Genomic DNA, 19,607 nt, shown 5'->3' with positions numbered 1-19,607 from the left:
TGGTTTTCCAAACTTCAAAGTAATTCCAATAAAAATTTTGAACAACTTTGGTTTTTAAAAATTTACATAGAGAAATAATGCTACTCTAAACAACTTAGAAAAATCTTACAGAAGCATCACTATTTGATATTAAACTATATTACAAAGTTACAATTGACATAAACTGGAGTGTTAAGAATGTGAAAAAACAGAAAACAGATCAATAAAATGAAACAACAGCAGTTTATACCCAACTCTATATGGGAAATATACACATGAATAATATGGCTTTGCAAATTAGAAGGGGAAATGCAGTCACCAAATGGTATTGGGGAAACTGACTCATCACAGAAAAAAAAGGCAGGGCTCTATCTCCTATCATTAAAATACACTCTAAATAAATCAACTGTTTAAATGTAAAAAGTAAATGCTTAAAAACTACTAAGAGAAAGACTGGGAAAGAAAACAGGAAATTATGGGAATAAATAATTGCACTTTGAAAAAAGTTTTATGGTATGTTTTGGACAAGTTTTTAAATCTGCATACTATATAACACAGTAGGTTACTTCTAATTTCATAGGTTAGAGAAGTTCAAAAGTACAAAGGAAGTATAAAATATTTATTGCTTCTAATAAAAAGAAACTGAAAATTGCTCTATGTCAGTATTGCAGGGGAGGAAATAAACAGATGAAATGTGGTATAATAATATAACTGGATACAGTAGTTTTATGTAATTAACAAGATCTATACCTCAGAACATAGTACATCCCAAACACAATACAGAGTAAAAGCAAAAGCTGCAAAATGAGACATACAGAAAGCCCTTATGTAAAATTTAAACTATATGCAATAAAAGGCTATATACTGTTACAGATGTTTGTGTACATTTGTATTAAAAAGAGCAGGCAGAATACATATATTGGATATATGAACATGGATGATTTGTGTCGATAGGGACTAGAGAATAAAATGAACCAAATGAGGAAAAGAAAAGAAAAAAAAAAGTGATGGAGAGTAGTGTATAAGCCAATTGTGTTATACAATACTGATACTACAATGGCTCCAATTTACCCTGTTCTGTTGCCTCAGGTTTAGTACACATTCATAAAGTATATCTTTTCAATCACCACTACCACCCTAAGACAGAGCAAAAGAGATCTGGCCATGGGCTCTGTGTCTCTCTTTCTCTCAATCTCCTCCTCCCCTTTTTCCCATGCTCTCTCACTAAAAAGTACGGTACACAGTATCTCTACTCACTTAGAATCCAGGATTTAGCGGCAGCCCAGCTAGTTCTATAACCACAGATACATTTCATAGTCTTCATGCCCAGAGAAACACTTCCCTTGCCTATGCCTTTGAAAGTGGGGGATTACAATTAGTTGCACTATTTTATGTTATGTATATTAGAAATTTTCAATTAAAAAATTAATGGGAGGGAGGGAATGGGATCCCAATGTAGGAGGAAATGTGATACCACAATTGAATATAAAAATGGTTGTAGGTTTTGCTAATGCTGACAGTTGAGTCTCTGTTTCAGAATGAAAGTAGCATTTGACCAATGTAAGGGCTTATGTAAGAAAAAAGAAATATTAATGAATGGTGAAATCTGTCCTTTAGCAGAGCAAGAATGCTGTTGATTCTTCCACAATGAAGTAATTCCTAACAGTGGCAAATGTTCATTTTTTTCATTTTGTATTTCAATTTGTAGCTCTAGAAATACTAGCAAATGAAAAAATAGTAACCTGCAACAGTTGTACATGGTGACTGAGGAACATTTTATAATATTGCCTACTGTATAATTTTATATATATGTAAGGCTAGACATAATCTTCAAGAAGGTAACACGGACTTTTTACAATAGTAGTGTGAACTTTAAGAAAAGCTGAGTCTCCAGGAAGGGCTCCAAGTGGCTAAATGGCTCTAAAATTAATACCTGAGTTAAAATTACACTACAGAGGTACTGTGATAAAAACAGAATGGTGCTGGCAAAAATAAAAACAAAAACAAAAAAGAGACCTGAGGATCAATGGAACAGATTAGAAGATGCAGAAACAACTCCAAACACACTCATCCACCTTATCTTTGACAAAGGGGCCAAACACCTTCCCTAGAAGAAAGATAAGACTCTTTAATAAATGGTGCTGGAAAAACTGGCTTTCCAAAACCCACCTCTCACCATGCACTAAAAATGAAACAGATCAAAGATCTAAAACAGAAATACTAAATCTGCTGGAAGAGAGAATAGGAATGTCTTGAAGACATAGGTAAGCAAAGATTTCATGAACAATTTCATGGAAAATATTACAAGGAATCAATAAGTGGAATCTCATCTTATTAAAAAGCTTTTGCACAGCAAAAGAAACCACTGACAGAGCGAAGAGACAACCAAGAGTGGGAAACCCTTTTGACACCTGCTCCTCAGACAAAAGATTGATACCTAGAATATTTAAAGAAATGAAAACAATCAACCCCCCAAGTAAATACCCAATCTAAAAATGGGCATCTGAGATGAACACACACTTCTCAGATGAAGAAGTACAAATGGCAAATAAATACATGAAAAAAATGCTCAACATCACTGGTCATTTAAGAGATGCAAATTAAACAACTCTGAGATTCCACCTCACTCCAGAAAGAATGGCTATTATCAAGGAATCAACCAATAATATGCCGGCAGGGCTATGAGGAAAAAGGAACCCTTCTCCACTGTTGGTGGGAGTGTGGGCTGGTACAACCACTGTGGAAATCAGTGCAGAGATTCCTCAAAAAAACTAGGACCAGAGGTTCCATTTGACCCAGTTACTCTCTTTCTTGGTATCTTCTGGAAAGAATTAAAAGCATCATACCAGTGACACGCATGTTCATATCAGCACAGTTTGTAATAACTAAGTCTTGGAAACAGCCCAAATGCCCATCAACAGATGAATGGATGAGAAGATGTGGGTTTTTTCTGCAGTGAAGTACTACTAATCCATAAAGAAGGATAAACTTGAACCATTTATAGATAAATGGATGCACCTAAAGACCATACTCTTAAGTGAAATAAATTGGACACACGTGTAAATATCACATTGTTTCTCTACTGTGAGAAACTGAAAGTGTAAACAAGGACCAGAATGTATAATAGATATGATATTATAATAATAGATAATATAGAATAAGAGATATTTCAAATGGGAAAGGGCATTAGAGAGGGGGGAGGGGGGAAAAGAAGAAACGGAAAAGGGAAAAAACAAGAAAAGAAAGATAAAATAGAAACAAAGCTTTTCAAATAAGGAGAAGTGTTGAAGGGAAGGGAGGGGAATGGAAAAAAGTAAGATATGTCATATACAGGCACAAATTCCATATGATGAATGTTTCGCTCATTTTATATATATATATATATATATATATATATATATATATATATATATATAAATTGTACCAGTAAACATAATTAAAAAATAAAATTAATAACAGATCCTGATAACCATTTGCTGATTGTGGGGTCACATATGTACTCTAGAAGGATCACAAGTTAAATTCTGAAGCTTTTACCAGGACATTTTGTCCCAACAACCTTGATAAAAGGATTTCCTTCTCCCAAAACTCCTTCGTCTAATTTTGCTGCTGGGACCTAACTAAGGAACTATGACCTTCAGTCATATGTAAATGTCAACCAATCAGGAATGTATCCTTGCATACCATAGTTACATAAAACCAATCAGGAATGAGCACACTTGGATCCCTCATTTGCATAAGCATACTGAAATAGGAAGCTGGGGAAGATCTTCCTCTACATAAGCCAGCCTCTCTTTGTTCCTCTAGAGGGGATTTCATTTTTTAGTCAAGGAGGCTTCTTCCTGGTCTGCAAACTCTTTTTTTTTTTTAACCTTAAATGCTTTCCTAGTGAGTTTCTGTTGATAGCAGTTGGCTGGCAAGTAATCACAAACGACTAAGTTTGTCATTATAAAAATAAGTAGTATGGGCCAGGGATTTATCTCAGTGGTTTCACCACCTGCTGCGCAAGCACAAGGACCCAAGTTCGATCCCAGGTACCAAAAAAAAATAGTACTCAGTGGTTCCACTGCCTGCCTTGCAAGCGCAAGGTCCTGAGTTCGACCCCCCCCACCAAATAATAAATAAGTAGTAAGATTTAATTATTCAAAACAATTTCAGTGTTATTTGAATATTTTAAGGTTAATATTAATAAGAGAATTTTAATATTCCCAAAATTTTAAAATAAAATTAACTTTTACATCTACTGTTACGGTTAGATCTAAAATGTCACCAAATTTTCACGTGCGTGGAAGGTGACTGAATCACAGGGTTGCTATGCTCATTAGCAGATTCATCCACTGAAGAATCCAGTAGGTGAACATGCTGATAGGAGGTGGGGCCTATCTGGAAGCGGGTCACTGATGGTGTGACCTAGAAGGGTGTGTTGTCCCCAGTTCCTCCCTTTGCTCTCTGCTTCCTGGCTACCATGGTTCCTGGCTACCATGGTTTGCGCCTCCTCCAGCCAACCACGGACTGAAACTGCGAGCCAAAAGAAATCTCTCCTCCTCTATGCTATGGGTGTCAAGTACTGTGTCTCAGCAAGGGGAGGGTAAGACACCTACTTTGTTTCTATAAATATATACTCAAATTTGGTATATTCAGAATGTATTTTAAATCCTTACGTCATTAACGTCAGTAGAACACAAAATAGGTAAAAGAATTTTACCATGACAGCGATTTTCCTAAATAAGAGAAAAAGTATGGAATATATTTATTCATATAATGTATAAATTATTGTAGGTCTTTATTACTCAAAAATCATCACCCCATTAGCAAATATTCATAATACATTCATTTATTTAGATATTTTGCCAATCTTCATTAAAATAGCTTTATACATATTTTTCTATCTTGATGCAGTGAAAGTGGAGATTGAGACATTTCATAATTTAAAAACTTTATTTAAAACCTTACTTAAAATACATTGTAGAGATTTCTATACTCATTCTCTGGGACCAACAGCTGTCAGGGGAGGTCAACCCAGTGCTATTTTTAAAAAACTTTTGTGCTGACAACCAAAACAACTGGAAGAAATGTATTTTACAGAATGCCCTGAAACATGACATACAGCAAAGATAAAAATGGCCAAGAAGCGCGTTAGGCTCACAAGGAGGTTTTAATTTCTAGTCTAATTTTGCAAAAAAAGTCATCAACGAAGGAAACAAGAAAAGAAATTAGCGTCCATATAGGGACTTGGTTTTTAGGAGGAAAAGCTAATAAACGATCCGGTGGCGGCGGCCCCACTCTCCGCCCAGGGCTGCACGCATACGGCAAACGCGCGCCTGGACCGGAGAAACGCTCTGCACCCTCGGGTGGGCGGGCGCGCGGCCGCAGGTTTCGGGGTGCGAACAGGCGGGCGGCCACGGGACAGCGCCCGCCAAACGCAGCCGGCCGCAGCAGCCAGGCCGCTGTCCCGCCTGACCGAACCCTGAGCGGGATCCTCGGACTGGGGGCGCCGCGCCCCGCCCCGCCCGAGGCCTCGCAACCGCTGCCCCGCGGCCGTTACACAACGGGCCCGCCTCAACGTTCAACGGTCAACGGTCGTCGCCCGCCGCCCGGCCCCAAGGCCCGCTTGGAGCTGCGCTCTCCATACCTGTGCCCTGCCGTCAAGAGAAGGCCCCCTTGGCCGCTCCGCGCAGCCCAACAACAGAAGAGGGTCCCGCGCGAGGCCAAGGACCCGCCACCGTCATGGCCACCGCCGCCGCCAGGCGTCAAGTATGCTCCCTCAGCAAAGGCCGCCGTGCCCTGGTTGGGAGAAGGCGGGAAGCACCCGCCCAATCAGCTCCGCGTCCGGTAGCTGGCACAGCCAATCGGCGCCGCCAGCTGGCCGGGTCCCGCCCCCCACGTGCCGCGCTGCACGTCCGGGCTGCGCTCGCGGGTGGGGCGCACCGCCCCTCTCGGGCACGCGCGGTTTGGACCGGGACGGACCGAGCTGCAAGTGGGTCGGGAGCGCAGGTCGCTCGGCCCTGCCCGGCCAGCGGGGGCGCAGCGGGGACGAATTCGCCTTAGACGAGGGTCGCTGAGCCGCGCGCACCCACGACCCGGCTGCTGGAGCGCAGTGGCCCGCGGTCCTGAGGACCCCGCCCTGCCCAGCGCCTGGCTGAGGGCGGTGCCCGGGTTGGACGCGGCCGTGCCAGCTGAGCGGGGAGAGGCGCCGCCTGTGCCAGGCCACCCTGTGCTCGCGGCCGCGCCCTGAGCTCCTGCCCCTGCGGGTCGCGCTGCGCAGCCACCTCCCGGTTATCCGGCCTCGGGGCGCCCTAGTCGGACGCGTTCCTGAGTTAGGCTAGTACAGATGTCACCAGATCCAAGTTTTTTATTTAGTTACATACCAGAGCCTATGTAAAAGGCAACCTTTGTGTTAAAATATTGGATTATATGGGGTCGAGGGTGCAGCTCAGCGGGAGCGCGCGTGCTGGGCATGCGGGAGGCCCCGGGTTCAATACCTAGGGCCCCTGGCACCTAAAACCGATTAGGATTTAAACGTGAAGTGCTAAGTCACTTAGGAAAATACAGGGAATAACTCCATTTGAAGACCACAGCGGATCAAATCACATGGAATAACAAATTCTCAAAAATTCTTTAAAAAATACTCATTTAGCTGAGTTACTTCTTGAAAACTTTGTAACTGCCTCATTGAATTTAAGTAGAGGTTTTAATTTTTCAATTCAGTTTACAAACTGCATATGCAGTCTACAGGAATTTGGGTGGATTATATATTTAAATTTTTTACTAGTTTAAACATTTTAAGCGTTTATAGTGCAACGTGTGAGATCATAGGGTGATTCAACCTCATCAACTGACAGATTTCTATAATTTTTATATCTAGTTTCCTCCATTAAATTTAGAGTTCATAGTTGTGAATTTTATTAATATCCTTTAAATGAAAAGTTGTGATTTCATTTTGCCATTTTAGTAGTGATAAAAAATGTTAAAACTTTTAAAATTATGTGTTTAGCAAGCCAGGAATTATTTAGTAAACATCAGTAAATTACAAAACAATGTGAGAGAAAAAAATTATCCCACTCATTTTAATCTTGAGTTATTTTAAAAGTTTCAGATTATGGTATGTGAAAGAAAATCTTATCAACAATTATCAGAACTTGGCTTTCAATTGAAATTATTTTTGCAGTGCCAAGGATTTAACCAAGGGCCTCACATTCTAAACAAGGATTCTGCACCCTAGCACTTTTCACTTAAATTCATGAGCACATGACAGAAAGTAGTCTGGCATAGGTTTAAACGCTGAAAGTACCACCTACCACCTGTGGGTCATAAGATGAACTTTTTAAATCTCTGTGAGCTTCATTCTCTTCAGCCAAGAAAATGGGGCTATTGTCAGGAAGTAGCATACTTTCCACAATTAATTAAAATCAAATACACAAAGCACAGCACAGTAATTAGTTTCCTTCCCTTCCACTATGCACAAGGCTTCCTACTTGGCTCAGGGTCACAGCTGGGGGAAGGGGTGGAAAGCCAGGCACACACTAATTATCCCACACACAGCAGTCACTTTGTGCTGTAAGAAGCACAAGAGTCGGCACCCCTGCATTTTCTTAGACCTGTCCTCATCTGTAACGCTGACCTAAAATAAAGTTTTACAGTTTCTCAAAAACATACACAATCTACTCCTGACACTGAGGTACAACCACACAATTTATTGTTTTTAGCATGCGCCTCTATTTATCAGTGATCTGAGAAGGTAAGACTTAAGGGCAAAGTGATTTAAACAGTCCAGCTTTTAAGACAGTCTTCTGTAATTAGACCACAAAAAGAGACTCCACTTTTTAATAAAGCACACACACACAAACACACTTGTGCCCACACATTTTAATACTTAGGCTTGAGTAAAATTCTTTCAAACGACAGACATTACATACATTTAAGGAGATAACCCACCTATTGCACAGTCCACTGTAAAATTTTAAATAGTCAAGCAATATAACTGTGTTTTAGGGACTGAAAGTTCTCCTTGGGCTTAGAGCTTTTTACCAACCAGGCAAGTCTATTTAAACTTCAATTTCAAAGGCACCTTGAGGTTCGCTTAATTTTGAAGATAGAGCATTTACATTATATTCTACGACCAGAACCTTTTTGGCAAGAGACTTTCCACGCAGATGATGAGATTCTCTCCAGGCCATCAAACTATGTATTTGGCAGCAGGAATGTGTACCTGAATAGTCTTGCATGCTGTGCAGGGCCAAAGGCAGAGCAGCCAAGGCCCTCACAGGCTTGCTGACCTAATTGGACAGTCTGTGAGCAGCAGGAAATGTAACCAGGTTTCTCTCTCTCTTGCATGTCAATGTAGAACACAGTCCAGAGCCAATGCTCTGCAACTGAATCACAATATTTTAAATCAAAATTCAGTGCTCATTAGATTAAAAGGTACCACAGAAAGCCATTCCCATTCTTCTAATTTGAAAAACAAAAAGGTCACAATGACCCAAAACAAGCTGGTTAAAAGGCAAAATACATCTTTTGATATTGATTGGACAAATAGCAACAAGGACTCAGAAACGTGGAGGTGACTCACTGGCGACAGCTATCTTGAAATCCATTGCTCTGGCTTCAGTTCTATCATAACCACTCCTCACGTCCTGGAGATCTTGTGCACCTGGGCTGGCGTTTCATGCCGCCGTTCTAGCACCTGCTGTCTGAGACCACGGTGGTAGCACGGTGGTCGCACGGTGGTCTTGACTCCCTGATGGGAGGTTTCAAAAAAATATTTTAAAACTGAGAAACAAGTCCAGAAAGTGCTAGAAATTTTCCTATCTGAAGGCACGAAGAATAAAATTGGCAGCTGATAAACCCGACATAGATACAATTTAAAACAACCTCTAAGTACAAAATTTGTGATTTTCCTCCCATGTTCTGGCTAATGCTGAAAATACCTTTTAGTTCCACTTAGTAACTGGATTTCTGAAAGATGAATGCTGGAATCTGCTGATGTTTCAGAAAAAAGTCACCTTAATCGTCAAAAAGGTCATTGCAAAGGGAACTGTTGCCCAAAACTCTATAGCCACCTGAAAATTTAAATAACTTAAGGCAAGGTTCCTTAAAATATTTAGGTATTTGAAAACCTAAACAGAATGACCAGATGAAGTGCAGACACACACTCCTCAAACACGTGCAATAGAAATGCATGACATGTGAGGAACGACTACTCAGAAAGGACTGTTTGGGTAGGTGAAAAATCTGAAGTTTTTCTCTCTTCCCAATTGTAGATGTAGGAGGCACGCAGCCCAACCAGAGCAGCCTCAAAGCCTAGAAATGGCTGTGTGATGAGTGATGGGAATACATTTCTTGCCTATTAATAGTTTCCACTATTAGAAGGGTACTGACATTGGCAAGCAAATGTAGTCTCAGGTTTTCCTTGTTCCGGGCAGGATTGCCTTGGGGAACTGGAATGCAGGTCACACTGCACATTTTGTTTACAATGGGCATGAACAAGCAACGGGACTTTTCGAATGCTCATTAAATCCAGAATATTGCTGAGAAGGTAACCACAATGGGCACAATAATAAATAATAACTACGTTCACAGAGACAGATTCAGGCCCCATGCAAAAGGCTTCCCTAGCAGGAGGTGAGTCTTGAAAAAACAAAAACAAAACCCAGCCTGGGCCTTCTCCATTCACCTCCCTCACCCCAGCCCCGCCCCCAGTGCACTCCTGCCCTCCTCGGCCTTTCGCCCACCTGAGGGCACTTTCACACTAGAGGAGAGAGACATTGCAGATGGAAACAGGAGAGGGCAGGCTACTCCGGTAGGTGCAGGTACATATGTAGGAACCACAGCCCAGAGCTGAACCCCGGCTGGGAAACGCGCTGCCCGCCGTTCAGATGAAGTGGATCCAGCTGTCCTCACACTCCCCGCGAGGCATGTGCAGCGCGTGGTCGCGACATGTGAGGCTGTAATCGCGGCCTCCGTTGTTGTCCCAGTACTCAGCACCAGCCACTCGGTAGCGCACGGCGAAGTGCACCTGCGAGCCAAGCTCCAGAAGGAAAGGCGGCACCGGGAAACCAAAGGCGAAGACGTCCTCGCTGCCCCGGGCGCCCGCTGGCCCGCGCCACCGCGCCTGCGCCTCCTGCGCGCTGCGCCAGCCCGAGAAAGTGTAGCGCACCGCCACCTGCTTCTCGAAGGCCACGTTGCGCACGCGCACCACGCCGCTGACGCCCAGGTCCGAGCAGGTGACGCGCTCCAGACACACCAGCTGCCTCCCCAGGCGCTCGCCGAAGTCGGTGGCCTCGATGGGAGGCGGGAAGTCGGGCACCAGGCACCGCAGGGTGAACTGCACGTCCTGGCTGCTGCAGCACAGGTCCGAGTTGATGGCGAGTCGCGACAGCACGTGCAGCGGCACCCAGGGGTCGTCGCCCGCGTTGAACACCTTCACCTGTGCCAGCTCCAGGCCCAGGGCGTCGGCGAAGCGCACGCGAAGCTGCCGGCTGCAGCCCGGCCCGCACGCCGCGCCCGGGGCGCTCGCCGCCTTCTGCCGGCGCTCGGGGGAGCTGGGCAGCGAGCGCGCCCGGCGCAGCATGATAGGCCGCAGCCGGGGGTCGCAGCCCGAGGGCGCGGGCACCGGGGCCCGGGAAGGGGCCGGGCTCCCCGGTGGCCGACAGGGCCGGCGCTCCGGGGCCACACCACCGTCCAGGTCCGAGAGGCAGCCAAGGCCCCGGCCCGCGGACATGTCCCGCCTCTGGGGGGGTCGGCGCCGCCGGGGACCGGGCGCCGCCGGCCTCAGCCTCCTGAGCCCTCGTGTCCCGCAGCGGTAGAAGTCGTTTCCCGAGACGCAAGCTTTCGCGGGCGCAGCCGGCCGGGGCCCCTGCGCCCCAAGTTCTGCTCCCCGGAGGGATAGCGGGCAGGTTGCGTCCCGAGGCGGCCCCTCCCACCCGCTCCCCGGTTACTTACGAGGCTGTGACCAGCGGGGCGCAACTTCCCGGCCGGCCGCCCCGCCCCGTGACGCGCCCGTTGCCGCCGCGCCGCGGGATCCGCCCCGCCGCAGCGCGCTGCAGTCGCCAGGCAGCGCTGAGGGCTCGCGGGTTGCGGCCTCGCCACAGGTCTGATCGGCTTCTGCTGCGTCTGCGGGGTCGTGCGCGCCGCTCACGGACGGTGTCTGCGCCCGCGGAGGAAGTGTATACGGGGTCGGAGCGGGCGGGCGGGCACGGGCTGGGGCGAGGGCGAGGGCGAGGGCGGCACGGCGCAGCCTCCGGGGAGCCGGTCCCCAGGCGAGCGGCAGGCAGGCTTGCAGCTGCTGCCTGCGTCGCGGACCCGCAGCCAGAGCCGGGCGCCCTCCGCGCAGAGGGAAGCGTCTGGCCCACACGACCCACGAGGCCTCGCCAGCCCAGTGGCCAGCCGGCTCCCGGGCGGGGCGGAGACTGGAGCGGGTTGAGGCCCTGCAATGAGTCCTGTCCTTGCCAAAATCAGCCTCCTGGGGGTCGGGGACGTTTCTGTGGAAGCTGGAAGCTCCACGGAGACGACTTCCCTGCACGCTTAGGGCCCTGCAGGCATTCATTTCGCCCCGGAGCTTCCGGGAGAGGCCACAGCCCTGGGTGTCACGTGGAAAGCAGGGGAAAGACTCCCAGGGCGCTGTGGAGGGAAGTTTAGTTCAGCCCAGGCATTCCTTCCAGACGTTTGTTTTTACTGTCCAGGGGACAAAGAAAGAAAACCACAATAATGAAAAAGGGCTAATAAATTACATTTCTTACACCTGCAAGTCAGGTGTGTTGTTTCTGCTACAACTAATTGTGAGGAGCCGTTTGTGATTTTTCTTGCCATCATATGTAAGCTGACTGAAAAAGCTTACGTGATTATGGTGGGGAAGTACGGGGACGTTTCAGGACAGAATCTTCTATAATTCCACTTATTTTTAATTTTACAGAGGCAGGGGATATTATGGAAAAGAGAAGTATTCAGTTTCTAGTGGGGGCACCTGGACTAGGCTCTTCAGATGTAGGAGTATCTGCAGTCTGTGGTATAATTGATCAAAGTTTACAAAGAGAGACCATCATACAGTATGTAACATGTATTAATAGGATGTTTTCCAGTCAAATTCAGCCTGGAGAAATGAGGTAATATACCAGTATATTTATTGGTGACATTTAATGGATTAATATGATAGGGAAGACAGGACAATTCAATGAGACAATTCCCTATTACTTTAAATTCCATGGGAGGAGGGACTTGTGCATAATCCTAGCCACTTTCTGAGCACTCCTCTATTATGTGTTGGACGAATGAATAAATGAGTGGACATGGGAGCTTTGCAGTAAGGCTTGTCTTTAGTTGATGTCCCAGACTTCCTCATATTATTTTCTCCTATTATTTCCAAGGAAATTGCACCTGTGTGTGTGTGTGTGTGTGTGTGTGTGTATAGAGAAAGAGAGAAAAAGAAATGGTATCTATTCACAGCGGTAAGAGTCACACAGCTAACAACTGCTGTGGAAAACAAGCCAAAAAGACTAAATTGTAAATATAAGACAATATTCCCCCTGTAATATTTTACAGTTCAGGGAACTAACCACTGTATAGTCACAACTTCACTGTTTCAGTAGTGTACAAATGTGGAAAAAACATAAGTGCAAAACCAGCCCAGTACTGGAAACAGGACCATGTGTGATCAGTACTTACTGTCCGTATTCTGTTGCCTCTAGTTCTGGTGATGCTGAGTACTTTGCGAATATAAAAGGAGTAAAGAAGTCACCTTCTTCGTTGTCATATTCCAACAGATCTAGCAAGAATATTTTGAACACTACAGAAAAGGTGATGTAAACTTTCAGGGAACATCTTACTTAGATTTGTCCTTTTTCTTCTTGTATGTTTTATATGTGTGTATTCACAGTATTTATTACTGGATGTCTATTTTTTAGACAGTTCATCAAACTTTTGATGATGATCGGCCATGTAATTTTTTCAAGAAGAGGAGTAGGGTGAATGAATCTCATCAGAAAAACAGGTAAAAAGTTTTTACATAACTTCTTCATCTTGCCAAAGGCATCCTTCCTCAGTTCTTCAGGCAGGCTAAATATGTGTGGTTGGAAAAAATATGTATTTGGATAAAAAATAAACATTAATATTTTTCACTTAGCATAAATGAGTGGACAAAGTAGCTTTAAAAACATTTGTCCATAGCTTGCAGAGGTCATGATTTTGGCAGCTAGCAGAATCTGCAATTTTGTGCAAGTCTTTAATCACCTTTTTATATTGGTTTCATCTCATACAGAAGGGATACTGCTAGTAGTTGTTTTTTATGGTTGTACACTGACAGCTAGTTGTAAAGAAAAGTTTTAACAATCTTAGTTGTAAATTCTTGATGGTGGCCATTCCTTCATTTCTTCATTGAAGTTTGTTGAGCTCATTTGTACTATTGGCAATGGTTAACATACTCTATATTTATTAAGGGTAACACATTTTAAAATAATTGCTTAGTGGGGGTGAAATTACTGGGCAAGTGGATTTCTGAGCTTTCCAGAAAGCATATTTGCCACCCATTTCTAGCCACACTGCCTGACTTCTGTTACAGAGAAGAATTGCTAAGCTTAGTGAAATGATTTGTTCTTGGTAAATTAATTAAAAAGAAGGCATTTTCAATTTCTAATCTCTGATGTGAGATTCTACCTCAGACTATATTACCTCAGAAAGAATATACTGCTATCCGGGTAATGCACACAATATTCATTGTTGCTCTTTGTCTGCCATTCACAAGATAGAATTAATTCTATTTGTCATTCATATTGAATTATAATGGTACCATATGACTTTTATTTCTATCCTTTTAAACGCAGTTGTCTTGAGTGTTTCCTATTTGAACGCATATTAATAAGGTTTGAGTTTAAGGTGGAAGTCATATATGATATACTTTTACATATTAAGAATTTAGCTAGCTCAAGAATCACCATCAGTCACTGATTAAACAGTGTGAAACTTGCATTTTACATTATATTTACATTTAACTCAAAGTGGATATACACAAAAAAAGCTGTGGGTTTTATTTCTGATGTTGACCATTAATGAAATGGACCAAGAGTTCTATAACAAAGTTTTTCCAAATTAATGTTTTTTAGACACAGCTGGCCTAAAGTTACACAGACTATGATCTGCTACTGATTTTCCCAAATGCTGATATTCAGTGTCAAATAGGATCCATACATCTACTTTTGACACATGGACTCTGTTTCATGTGTAGAATATTATGCGGAAAATGTTCTGTAAAACTACTACTTGTGAAAGGCATTTGGAGGTCTTATCTTTTCTAGTGCCCAGTAATAGCGGAAAGTACAACCTGAGGATTCTTTTCCGTTTCTCTAATCATAGCCAGATTACATTTTTTTGTCATATGTAGTAAAAGAACTGCAGTTTTCTTTTTCATAGCAATATGAATGCTGGGCCATCTTGGAATAAAGTACAACTTTCAAAGGATTCTTCAGGAAAAAGACATAGTAAATCCCAAGTACCTCATCTGTCTTCCGGGCTGAGAGGCAGCCTTGTGGGCGTCTCTCAACCAGCTGCAGAGAAACTTAAAGAAGGCTTTCTTCCAGAAGGAAAACCAGAAGGGAATGTACTCAGCTCCATGTGCCAGGGAGCCTCAGGGAACAAATTGTTTCTTGACTTCCAGTCAATGAAAATTATTAAGGAAGGTGCTGACGAGGACAGTGCAAGTGATCTGTCAGACTCGGAGCGGATGCCGATTCCTCCTCCTCCCCTCACCCCGCCAGATCTAAATCTTCGAGCTGAGGAAATCGACCCAATTTACTTCGATCTTCACCCAAGTCAGAGCCATGCCAAGCCCGAGTACTGTTACCCCGATTTCCTGCCACCCCCTTTTAGCTCGTGGAACCTCCGGGAGATGGCAGTGCTTCTGAACACAGAGTACGAGGCCGAGCCCCGAGCCCGGGGCTTCCTTGGGAAGTACATCAACAGGCTCCTTCAGCTCGAGTGGCTGCAGATCCAGACTGTACAAGGTGAGAAGGGAAAGGGCTCCAAGGCCCGACCTCTGGCAGCCCAGGGGGCGCCCGGGGCTCTGAAAAGTCCTGGGAGAAGTAAACTAATTGCGAGTGGTCTGTCCAAGCCGCTGCCTCACCTGGAAGGGGCTTCAAAGTCAGGCCCTGCACGAAAGCAAGGTTTTCGCTTTGAAGAAACACGTCCATCCTATTACGCCTTTGAGACCTCCCCCAGGTCCCCTGAGGCCAGCACCAGGCTACATCCCCTCCAGCAAACCCCCGAAATGAGGACTAAAGAGAAGAAAAAGAAATCCAGTAAAAGCACCAAGATGCAGCACAGGGATTTTTCTTGCAGCGACAGCAGCTCCAAACTGGAAGCCAGTGGGAATATCCGAGTTCCCGAACAGCCAGCAACGATTCTGGACTCTTCCAGAACACAAGCACATGGGAATCTTAAGAAAAAGGGGACTGCAAACAGCTGTGCTCATACAACAATATCCAGTGAGAAGAAACTCAAAACAAATGGAGCAAAGCAAAACTCATACAAATTAAAATAACATCTGACGATGAATTGCGAAGACCAGCAGATACCTAAATACTGGAGCTCTCCCAGAAGCTACAGTGCTGCGAATGTTAAGACATTTCGAAACGAGTGCCAGTGAAGTTGTTTGGACCGCTCGCCCACCCCCCACCCCTGCCCCCAGGAGAGGTCTTTTCAGAGTCCAGAGTCTTCACCATTACAAGGTGGTAGAGTTATATCCAAGGAGAGGTGTCTTTCAGTGTCTTTGTTTTGATAGTCTTAAGCATTTGAGAGCCCACTGGGTAAAAAGTAACCAAAGTGATGTGCGGTGTAAGGACTAAAACACCAGTACTCCAGGGGAGGAGTCAAGGAGACTTCTGGAATGCCAGCCAGTCTTTGTAAAACTGGCGGTTTAGTTCCCCATTTTCACTTGCACATAAGTCTGTAAAACAGTGCATGCTGTTTTAAATTATGTGCAATCCTGGCATTTGAAATCAGGCCCTTCTGGCCACCATGTCTTCTCCTTTTGCAAGCAGATTTCTGTTCACTTTATGCCCAAGGAGAAGTGTCGGTTCTTTCCAGAGTTAGGAATTATGTGAGTTTCTGTTCTGGGCCGTCATTTAAAGCTGAGCTACTTACTCAGTAGACACAATGGCATAGAGAATTTTCATGCTTTTCTCTCTCTCTCTCTTTAAAAGATACTTTAAATGCAGAGGTGATTGTGTAGTCCACTTCTGAGTTCTCTAAACTGAGATTAAAATAATTTTCAGTGTGGATATTCCTGTTTGGCAGGGCAAGAATGAAATATGTGGTGCCCTAAAATTTCTCTGAAGAGGAAGCAGAAGGAAGTCACCTTTCAGAAGTTGTAAAGGAAGGGTCTGTAATAAGCTAGAAACACGGAAACTAGTCAGATGCAGCACTTGTTTAGTTACTTACTGCCTTGGGACTCAGATCCTGCTGTCCTTAGTCAGAAATAAGGGTCTGTTTCAGTTTGGAAGAGCAGGGTTTTCTTATCTTGTGGGGCACAAGGGCAGGAGAGGAGGACACAGCTCCAGGTGGAGGGCAGTGGGACATGGACGAAGTTGCGGGCTGTGCTTCTCTGTGGCTTCCTGCTCCCTGCGCGCATGTCCTTCACTGCCTCTAAATAACATCCACTTGTTCCTGTAGCTGTGCTGTGAGCACTCTGTCGATACTTGTTATCTTCAAAACCTTGGGTTGACTACTTCTTGTTAGTGTGTTTTCGTGAGTAGTGGATCCCTTTAATCAATTACCGTGGGTTTTGTTGTTGTTGCTGACACCCCTGTTCCTATCTTTTCACCTTCGGCGTAAATGAGAAATTTGACATGTTGCCTTTCCAAGTATATAATGGCCTGTAGACTGTTGCTGCCCACTGCACAAGGACAAGAAACATTTGTGACTGGAACAGTGCACCAAGATTGTATAGTAAGATACCTTTTTAAAATCAGATTTTAATCAGTAAACAACATATGACATTTTTTATGGTAGACTTTTTCTTTCAGGACTTTATTTTGAGATGTTTGCAGATTTTCCCTTAACATTCCTTACCTCTCGCACCAGCCTGCTGCAAACAGCATGCTCTTGTAGAAAGGCCTTACACCTTTTAATGTGAACAAAGATGTGTGTATAGTAGGTGCTGGTTCCGCAGTCCTCAAATACACTCTAACTTTTGTCCTCAGTGTATGCCATGTGTTTGGAAAATGTAACACCATTCTTAATTCTCCTTTCTGTGGTTCATGCCTGGTGCCTGTGCACCCCTTGTCTACCCTGCTCCTGTAGCACAGATGTGTCTTACTTGTGGCTGGCACTTCTCTTAGGATTCTCTGCTAGAGTTTTATGCAGCTCTTTATGAAGTTTCATGGCCAGTAAGTATTTGCGAGCATGATATTATACACCTTTGCATCTGTATGCGCTACTTACAGTGATACTAAAGATGATATGTGGAGTGCTGGCGTCCATGCGGGTACTCTCGGAGGCCTGGAATGGGTGAGGATGTTGTTTTCTTTTCCTTGCCTTTTATGTGTCTGAGCTGAAGATCGTTACGATTAAGAAATTTCGAGACTATGCCTCATGCATTTGTTCCTAGCTCTTAATTGAGGCTGGTTTAATCTGGGGAATAGGCATAATGTCACCTATTCAGACCATTTAAAAAGCCTGAAAAAGTGACGTTGCTTGTTTACTTCTTGCCTCAGGTTGGTCATTTATTTTAACTGGTTAGTAATGGAATGAATCAGAGCTCCTAGTAATTTATTTTTAAAGTTAGGTTCTTACAGAACTAAACACAATTTTAATTTTATGATCTCTGACAACACGTCTAACACATCTTAAGGAACCAAATGTTGCAGATAAGAATCTTGCCTTTTTGAAGTAGGCCGTGTTGGAAAGTTGAATCATGAACTCATTTAGTTCATCAAGTCAAAACCATAGAGAGTTCTGCTAGTCTGGTGACAAGAGTCATTGTATTTCCAAGAAGTGCCTCTCATTTCTGAGGAGTTGTTTACATACACCTTGCATTTAAACCAATTAAAACAATCTGAGATACAGTAAAACCCAAAAAGAATGTAAAAAGAATATTTCAGGCTTAGACTCAGTTAAGGGAAAAAGTTGTAGAAAAGTACAAAAATAGACTATAAAAATATATCGATCTTTGCTTTGTTTAAATTTAGCCTGTTTTCCAAATCTTTAAATAATTAAATGAGCTGAAGGTTTGTAACTGATTTGTGGCCTATGACAAAATGTGGAGATGATACCATTGGTCTTAATACAGCTAACTCTAAAAGGAAGATGGTTTGTAGTAGTTTTTTGGCCTATTAGATTACTTTCTAGGAATAAATAAGAATTGTTGCTAAACAATAATATAAATGATATAAATATCGTCTATTTCCTCATTCCTTTATGCTCATTTACTTGAATTACATGAAAATAATGAAACTTTGTGGTACTGTATTTAAAGGTAACAGAGAAACAGTATTATTTATTTATGTACATGTACAGGGCACTATTTAAAATAGCCTGAAAATATTCAGCATGTTTATTTGCTATCATGATTGTATGTTTGCTTCTTTATGTAATAGAGAATTCATGCAAGTTTTTGTGCACTTGGATTTTTCATTCCTTGAGCTCAATTAAACTGTAGAAAAAGAACCTGGATTTTTCTGGCATGGTTTTTTGCTTTTTATGCAATTCTTTCTAAGTTTGTCTTTAATTTTCTTCCTGATTATTTCAAAGAATTGCCCACGATGAAATTTTGTTCCGACTCCTGTGCGCACTAAGCCTTGTACATGCCCAGAGCACAGGTTCAGATTGGTAGACACATTCAGAGGAGCACTGGTACAAATTTCTTGAGTCCTCGTTACCTTCCGAACGATGTTGAGGGTAGGTAAGTGAGCAGGGTGCAAATTCAGTTGGCACAACAGTAAAGTAACGTCCGCTAAAATGAAGTCAAACTTTAACTTGCACATCCGGAAGTGAGTCAGGTTTCCTTCCAGAAAGTCATCGGGTTGTGGGGCACCTTCTGCAAATTCCCTGAAAGGCCCCTCGCTTCTCTTTCTCAACCTCCTTCTGATAATCACATGCATTCTGGAGCCAACAACGTGTGGAGGAGTGCTGGGAGGTTCAAAAGTAATTTTTTGTGATGATTTTAAAAATTAACCTTGCTGGAGGTTTTAAATTATTTATACAGAAAGTGATCATCATTGTATCAACCACGAGGTGGCGACAAAACCTTTTCTTAGAGCTATGAATTTGTACTATTTGTGTTTTCTAATCAAATAAAAAGGTTTATACTGGAATCCAAAAGGAATGGGTGAGAAAAAGACTGACCTCAGAAACAGGCAGATTCTTTATTTAGCTTTACTCCCCCATCAGAGGATTAAATGGCTTATTATGTGTAGTTAAGTGCTGTGAAGGATCCTTTTTCATTCACTGAACATTTCCATATTGTAACATACTGATCTAGTATGGAATAATAATGAAGTAACAAATCATTACTTTGTTAAAAAAAAAACCTCATAGATACCCAGTTTCACAAAATATAATTTAAATATCCCTGTCCATAATCAGTTTAATATTTAAAGGATTAGCCATAATAACATTATAAAAGACGTGGAATTTAAAAATGG

General features: G+C 43.3%; 2 protein-coding genes across 29 annotated transcripts in view; one reads left to right on the top strand and one right to left on the bottom strand.

The window, feature by feature from the left end:
• Sycp2 (synaptonemal complex protein 2) overlaps positions 1 to 11,524 on the bottom strand; it is a 98,845-nt gene extending 87,321 nt beyond the window's left edge. For 13 of the 16 annotated variants that reach the window (XR_015445950.1, XR_015445951.1, XR_015445953.1 and 10 more), the window contains exon 1: positions 10,921 to 11,524. Coding sequence is in view for 6 of the 16 variants with exons in the window: in XM_021255186.2 (XP_021110845.2) it covers positions 10,921 to 11,524 (604 nt within the window). In the remaining 10 variants the exon portion in view is untranslated. Of the gene's footprint in view, positions 1 to 5,611; positions 5,790 to 10,920 lie in introns of those variants that run through there. The other 3 variants (XM_021255184.2, XM_021255187.2, XM_087197512.1) reach the window with 2 other exon arrangements.
• On the top strand, positions 10,190 to 18,630 carry Fam217b (family with sequence similarity 217 member B). Of its 13 annotated transcripts, none has more exons than XM_087197523.1 (4): positions 10,190 to 10,330; positions 12,663 to 12,771; positions 12,879 to 12,964; positions 14,365 to 18,630. In XM_087197523.1, exons 1-4 carry the CDS (start codon positions 10,263 to 10,265, stop codon positions 15,503 to 15,505), a joined length of 1,404 nt encoding a protein of 467 aa, XP_087053649.1. In that variant the 5' UTR covers positions 10,190 to 10,262; the 3' UTR covers positions 15,506 to 18,630. The 13 variants fall into 13 exon arrangements, with proteins under 13 accessions (XP_087053649.1, XP_087053650.1, XP_087053651.1 ...); XM_087197524.1 differs by having other exon boundaries at positions 10,192 to 10,330; positions 14,380 to 18,630; XM_087197525.1 differs by lacking the exon at positions 10,190 to 10,330 and adding an exon at positions 11,011 to 11,069 and having other exon boundaries at positions 14,073 to 18,630.
• Positions 18,631 to 19,607: the final 977 nt, after the last annotated feature.

This window comes from Heterocephalus glaber, unplaced genomic scaffold (assembly GCF_053883595.1).
Source record: "Heterocephalus glaber isolate CG9 unplaced genomic scaffold, H.glaber_assembly_v1.0 deba00001673, whole genome shotgun sequence".
NCBI classification, from domain to species: domain Eukaryota; kingdom Metazoa; phylum Chordata; class Mammalia; order Rodentia; family Bathyergidae; genus Heterocephalus; species Heterocephalus glaber.
The sequence above is the reverse complement of the archived record's forward strand: the minus strand, read 5'-3'. Positions and strand labels throughout refer to the sequence as shown.

Bases quoted from the DNA above. Each gene is read 5' to 3' on its own strand.
- Fam217b (XM_004840980.4), top strand. From the start codon at position 11,905: ATGGAAAAGAGAAGTATTCAGTTTCTAGTGGGGGCACCTGGACTAGGC. The intron at 12,081-12,662 runs GTAATATACCAG...TGTTGCCTCTAG, and splicing joins ATTCAGCCTGGAGAAATGAG to TTCTGGTGATGCTGAGTACT. The intron at 12,772-12,878 runs GTGATGTAAACT...TCTATTTTTTAG, and splicing joins TTTTGAACACTACAGAAAAG to ACAGTTCATCAAACTTTTGA.